The following is a 6863-nucleotide window of genomic DNA, read 5'->3' as shown; positions in this document are numbered from 1 at the left end:
GTCGTTGTGAGGGGTTTAATCCGGGGGAAATTAGAAATTAGCGACGTGAAAACTCTTTAGGAAAAAAGGTTTACTGTAAAACGTCCACGACGGAGAAGAAACTTGTTGGGGGGAATTCCCGGGCTGTCGACAGGACTCTAGACCTGGCCTTCCCTTCAAAAGTTGTTTTTAACAATGTTTATACAAGAACAATAATTTTAGATAGAATTTTACAGTTTAGCTCGATCTTGTCCGCGACCGTCATTCCTCCTCCTCCTCCTCGAGCTCGCCCTCCTCCTCGGCGCTGGCGTCCTGGTACTGCTGGTACTCGGACACCAGGTCGTTCATGTTGGACTCGGCCTCGGTGAACTCCATCTCGTCCATGCCCTCGCCGGTGTACCAGTGGAGGAAGGCCTTGCGCCGGAACATGGCGGTGAACTGCTCGCCCACGCGCTTGAACAGCTCCTGCACGGCCGTGGAGTTGCCGATGAAGGTGGAGGCCATCTTGAGACCTGGAGAAGAAGAAGAAGATGATGGAGGAAGGGAGGGTCAAGTCGCGAACAATGGTCTTGTTCCCGACAAGCCCGGCGAAGCCCATCGTACCGTGCGGCCTGTTTCAAAAGTAGCAAGAAAAGAAATGCAAAGAACGAACGGTTGATTTGACCTGAAGGATTCGCGGCCCCCGGGGGCTGTAGGGGTGGGTGGGGCGGAGGCAAAGAATGGAATGGTCCTAAACACGAAGGCCGCAGCGCCCCGCTACGCCGATGTCGAAAGCCCCCGACGGCCGCCTGACTGGACGTCATGTTTCTTTCTTCCACTTTTTCCGCCTCCCTTCGTGCCCTCCTCGCGGCGCTTCCTCATGCCCGGCCCAATTTCGATCGGCACATCCGCCGGCAGGTCCACGTAGTTCCGCTTTGGCCGCCGCCCGATTGGCGCAATCGCACGGCGCGGACTGGGCCGGGCTCTGCGGCGTGCACGGCCTCGACGGCCTTCCCCGGCGACACCGTGTGGGCTGCTGCGGCGCACCTCGGGGCGGGATGTCACACACGGCCGTCTTGACGTTGTTCGGGATCCACTCCACGAAGTAGCTCGAGTTCTTGTTCTGCACGTTCAGCATCTGCTCGTCCACCTCTTTCATGGACATGCGTCCCCGGAAGATGGCCGCCACCGTCAAATATCTAGAAGTGAAAGAAAAACATTTTCGAAGGGTTGTAAAATTTCGAGAAGCCAAACTTGGAAAAGAGTCGCAAAGTTTCGAAAATTTTCATTTTTGTCCTCTTTTTAGACCCCGACCGACCTGCCGTGGCGGGGGTCGCAGGCGCACATGATGTTCTTGGAGTCGAACATCTGCTGGGTGAGCTCGGGCACGGTGAGGGCGCGGTACTGCTGGCTGCCGCGCGACGTGAGCGGCGCGAAGCCCGGCATGAAGAAGTGCAGCCGCGGGAAGGGCACCATGTTGACGGCCAGCTTGCGCAGGTCCGAGTTGAGCTGGCCGGGGAACCTGCGCCGGAGCAGGAGGAGGGGGCGGGCCGTAAAGAGGGGCTGCCGGCCAGCGCGGCCAGCGCGGCCAGCGCGGCCAGTGTCCCCGCACTAAAAGCAGGGTCGCGGGGTTATGCCCACGTAAAGATGTGGGCGTCAGAAAGTAGCCGAGTGGTTTTAGGGAAGCCCCCCCCCCCCCGAGCGACGCAAGGCCGCAGTGGCGACTGTTCTACATCCCCGGCCTCGGCCTGGCGGGCCTGGCGGGCCCGGAGGGAAAGGGGTCTCATTTGCATACCCAAGCGATGGGATTGGTCGGGCCGGGATGTAGCCTCGTGATCTTTGCCAATGCCAAGCTCATTCCGGTCGATATCAAATTTTAAGATTGAAGGCGCTGCGCCAGAAAAGTATTGCTGCACTGCCTGGTGCCGCGCTCTGGTCGTGCTCGGCGCGCTCGGCGCGCTCGCAGATACAGAATATTGATGCAGTCTTATCGGCGTTAGCGGTCCGGGCTGTCCGGGCCGGCGATACTTTTTTTGCTTTATATTCCGCCTCGCTTATGGAGTTTCAATACGCAGCACTGCAGCGTGCGCTAGCGTGCAGCGCAGTGGCCAGGGCGGCCAGGGCGGTGGCCCTGCCCCGGAAGTCGCCGAGGAGAAAAATGGGAAAAACCGAGCAAAAACGAGAAAAGCAGGGCGGGTCGGTAAGGCGCGAGCGAGTTGAGAACGTTTGCGCCGCGGATTCGGCATCGTTACGACGCGGTCGGCAAGAACTGGCTGCGCCTTCGGAGCCTGCCGTCTCCCTCGCCCACTGTAAAACCGCGTCCTGGGAAACCAGGACCGAAAGGCCCCAAGGTTGGACGGAGGGCCGTTCCCAGGACGGTACCTCAGGCAGGTGGTGACGCCCGACATGGTGGCGGACACGAGGTGGTTCAGGTCGCCGAACGTGGGCGTGGTCAGCTTGAGCGTGCGGAAGCAGATGTCGTACAGCGCCTCGTTGTCGATCATGTAGGACTCGTCCGTGTTCTCCACCAGCTGGTGCACGGACAGCGTGCAGTTGTACGGCTCCACCACCACGTCGGACACCTGCGGGCACAACGCCGGTCTGGACCACTCTCTGGCGGCGTGGCCGTGCCTCGCGCGCGCACGCCGGGGACCTGTCGGCAAGCCTGTCGGGGACCTTGGGGGAGGGCACGACGCTGTAGGTGCACATGATGCGGTCCGGGTACTCCTCCCGGATCTTGGAGATGGCCAGGGTGCCCATGCCGGCGCCCGTGCCGCCTCCCAGGGAGTGCGTCAGCTGGAAGCCCTGTGACATGGCGACGGTGATGCAGAGCACGAAACAGGAGGGAGGGTCTCGCACCACGCCGTGTAGTATGAGGGGAATCAATCTGGTGAACTCTATGCTCACCTGCAGGCAGTCGCAGCCCTCGGCCTCCTTGCGCACCACGTCCATGACGGCGTCCACCAGCTCGGCGCCCTCGGTGTAGTGGCCCTTGCCCCAGTTGTTGCCCGCGCCGCTCTGGCCGAACACGAAGTTGTCTGGCCGGAAGAGCTGTCCGAACGGGCCGGACCGCACGGCGTCCATGGTGCCCGGCTCCAGGTCGACGAGCACGGCGCGGGGCACGTACTTGCCGCCTGGGGAGAGGAAGGGAGGAGAGCGCGGGTTCGAATCCCACCCCGAGACTTTTTTTTTGGGGGGGGGGGACGTAGAGTATAAAGAGTGTCAACACCCAAGGGGGATTTTGAGGGTGAAAGCTTAGAGTTCGCCACTATCCCTTTCGAGGGAATTTTAATTAATTTAAATATCCTCTGTGTTTGGGGCTGGGGGTGGGGTTACACTGTAAAAGAAGTGTCATGAATGGACTAAAACTCAGTGTTTTAGAGGTCGTTTTTAGGTATATTTATTAAAGTGTTCCAAAAATCTCATTCAACGAACGTTAATGAAAGCAGATGACCCGTCGCGTTTCACAACTGCTGTGATAGCCGAGAGGTTAGAGACGTGGGATCGAGTTACCGCAGGCCGGCGTTCGAATACCAGCGTCACATAAGTTTTTTCGACTTACTATCCTAAGGGTGGTGGTTCGAGGCCATCCGAGCGGAGCCGTGTGCAACAGACCCACATGCCGGAGGTTCGACTCCTAACAAATATTTCCATTTAATTTTACTGCCTCACCCAGTGCGGTTGAAGGCCGTGAACGTGAGCTTACTCCGTGCATGGGACGTGGTGGTCCAGGGAGTAGAGACGTCGGTTCCCAATGCTAGGGTCGGCGGTTCGACTCCCCCAACTTCTTGCGAAATTTTGACCGGGTCGGTCGAGTCCTGTTGCGTCAAGAACCCACCTCACGCCGATCCCCTCATCATGGGCCGTGGTGGCCGAGAGCGTAAAGTCGTGTGATCCCGATGGCGGGGTCCGGGGATCGAATCCCATCATTTCATTACATTTTTCGACCGCCTTCCTCCCAGTGCAACTCAAACCCGTCGTCCAACACGCTGCCAGACGTACAAGCGTGATAGCGTAGTGGTCAGAGTCACATTCACCTGGCCACTCCGCTGTGGGTGTCTAAAAAGCAATCCGCTTCGGCGGGTTGGCCTCGGCACTGGAGCGATGGAGTATTTGATCCATCAATCCAGACCACCCGGTGTGTGGTTGCGGGTGGTGCCTCCTTGACTTGTCGGGGAGGCGATGATAAGTCCTTTGAAGCTGGCCTAAAACGCTGTATGTTCGGTACGGGAGCGCCGGACAGTGGGGGTACCATGGGGTACACAACCAACCCTACGAAAACAAAAAGCTCCCACCAAACCTCTTCTCTGTCTGAGTCTCTCTCTGTCTCTCTGTCGTCTCACTCTACGTCCCGCCCCTCTAAGAGCTTCGTACTGGGTGCTCTCACCCAGCTGCCTGAGCTTTGGGGTCCTACTGGGTCCCCCGGCGAACGCTTAGAGTCGCTGACGGGATTAACCCCAGGTACCTGATAGCACCGGTTCCCATCCCGAACACCGAAGTAAAGCAGGAGGCCTCCCCATTAAGACTGGGGAGGGGGTGTAGAGTTCAAATTTTTTTCTTTTCCCTTTCAAATTTCTCAGTCAATACTCGTTGGGTTTCCCGCCCCGGCAGCCAGCCCCTATTATATTGTTTAGGATACGCGCTTCGTTTCTGGACTCGAGAGTAAAAGCACGCTGACACCTTCATGTGTATAGTAGTTTTAAGTATGTTTCAAGTGTGAAGGTATCATCTGCTAAAAAAATTATCAACCAAATTTTGGACCACTCTGACCTCACCGCTTTTACAGTGTGCGCAAACGAACAGCAGCCAACGACCTTACAGTCTCTTGGAGCATCCGGACTGCATGCCGACAGTGCAGGCTGCAAACAGCGTGCTGCTGCCACAACCATGATCGCCACTTCCGACTTTCGGCGAGGCGGAAAGTTGGAGTGATGCGCGTGTTGCGGCGCGGCCCACCGGGCCTCGCGGAGTAGCAGTCTCGAGCGGCCGGTCAGTTATGGCAGTTATGGCAAGGTAAAGAAGGAACAAAAACACGAACGCCGCACCGCCAAGTCCGCGAAGCCGCGAAGCAGCGGGACTTGGTCCGGTGATGTGAGGGCCGTGGCGCGGTGGCGGCGGCGCAAACTTTAATATCACTCCCCCTTCCCCTCCGCCCACCGCGTCGCGCCGCCTATCTGACGTGGCCGCGGGCTACCCGCCGCGGCCGCCCCCTGCCCCACTGGGCCCTCCCAGGCCCTGCCAGGCCCTTCAGACTCACCGCTGGCCTCGTTGAAGTAGACGTTAATGCGCTCCAGCTGCAGGTCCGAGTCACCATGGTACGTCCCGGTGGGGTCTATGCCGTGCTCGTCAGAGATAACCTCCCAGAACTGGAAAGGGAGAAGGGAGAGGCAAGGCTTGGGCAAGGCGGTCGCCCGGAGGTTGGAGCCAGGCGAGCGAGCAGTCGATAGTCTCCAAGTTATCTGGCGAGGTGCGCGTCCGTGACGTGGATACGATTTATAAGGACGCCCCCACTGCCTTCCGGCCGAAAAAAAGGAAGAAAAAGGGAAAGGGTCAAGGACGGCGGGAAGGCAAATCCCGCGAAAACGCGCCTCGGCCGCGCCTCCCGCGATTTCCCGACCGATTTCCAGTGCCTCAACGACGTGGGGTGCTTTACCTTGGCGCCGATCTGGTTGCCGCACTGGCCGGCCTGCAGGTGACAGATTTCGCGCATTTTGGAGGCGGCAAGCTCCACTCGGCAGACTTGGAGGGGGTCGGGGTTCGCGACGATGACGGCCGCGTTGAGGTAGTAGCGGTACTTGGAAACTCGGAACAGATTTTGAGAAAAAAAGGGGAAAAAAATTGTTCGAAATGTAAATGGCTGTTCGGCCCGCCTGCCGCCGATGTTGCTTGGCGACGCGGGTTGTTGCAACACAGAGGGGCCAGCCCACGCACCGCCCGCACGGCCGCCCCCTCGTCCTGGTACCTGGCTGGCCTCCCCTCTGATGCTGGGCTGGAGCGGGGCGGCGCCGCGGCACCGTGGGGTGTCGTTTTCGAACACCGGGAGCTCTCGGAGGCAACTCGCGGCACCTGGTGCCTCGCGCGCTGTCGCTGCTGATGATGTTGTTGTTGTTGATGTTGTGTGGGACCTCCACCACCTCCGCCACCTCCGCTGCTACGCCACGGCTATGCCCAGAACATGTGCCCTAATGAGATCTCGGGTCAACGCGACCTGATCCCACCCCCCAACACCTCTCTCTCTCTCTCTCTCTCACACACACAATCACGGACACACACACACACACACACTCGCGTAGTTACAACGCTGGAAGGCGGCGTGCGCGGCTCGGTGTTCCAGCACTCCATTCCGCAGGTCGCTGCAAATCCGACGATAATCAGCAGCAGTCGGCGCCGCAGAGAGTTGGGGGGAGGGGGAGGGGGGGAGGGGGAGGGGGAGGGGCGATGCGGATGCCCGGCCGGCATGATGTGATGGGAACGGCGGACTGCTGGACGAAGCGAAGTGATTGAACGCCAGTGCAGGGCTGCAGGGCTGCATAGGCTGCAGGGGCAGCGCGCAGGGCCCACTGCAGCAGCCACCCCCTGCCAGGCCCCGGCCCGCCGAGACGGGGATGGAGCCGCTGTTAGCGCACGTAGCCCCGACCACTCACGAGATGGAACATCTTGCCGCTGCAAGACGGCGGCCTGCGGGGCCGCGGGGCTGCGGGGCCGCGCCTTGGTCAAATTGAAGAGAGATTGAGTCATCAGCGCGGAGCGCAATGCAAAGGGGAATCGGGTTACGCCCTACGCCAGCCGCGCCGCCACCGCCACCGCCGCGCCGCCCATATAAACGAGGCGAGGTCAAGCGGAATAATAGCAATCCCGGGCGGATCCAGCAGCCAGCGCCTGGCGTCCCGACGGCGTCCCGACGG

At 59.9% G+C, this 6863-nt stretch overlaps 1 protein-coding gene across 1 annotated transcript; it reads right to left on the bottom strand.

The window, feature by feature from the left end:
• Positions 1 to 60: 60 nt before the first annotated feature.
• Positions 61 to 5838, bottom strand: LOC117646068 (tubulin beta-4B chain-like). Its single transcript, XM_034386736.1, has 8 exons — positions 5612 to 5838; positions 5216 to 5324; positions 2866 to 3092; positions 2635 to 2763; positions 2341 to 2540; positions 1277 to 1480; positions 1006 to 1157; positions 61 to 491 (listed from the first exon to the last, which is right to left on the bottom strand). Exons 1-8 carry the CDS (start codon positions 5666 to 5668, stop codon positions 241 to 243), a joined length of 1329 nt encoding a protein of 442 aa, XP_034242627.1. The 5' UTR covers positions 5669 to 5838; the 3' UTR covers positions 61 to 240.
• Positions 5839 to 6863: the final 1025 nt, after the last annotated feature.

Source organism: Thrips palmi, unplaced genomic scaffold (genome assembly GCF_012932325.1).
Source record: "Thrips palmi isolate BJ-2018 unplaced genomic scaffold, TpBJ-2018v1 HiC_scaffold_19, whole genome shotgun sequence".
NCBI lineage: Eukaryota > Metazoa > Arthropoda > Insecta > Thysanoptera > Thripidae > Thrips > Thrips palmi.
Note: the sequence above shows the minus strand (reverse complement) of the source record. Positions and strands in the feature narration are given on the sequence as shown.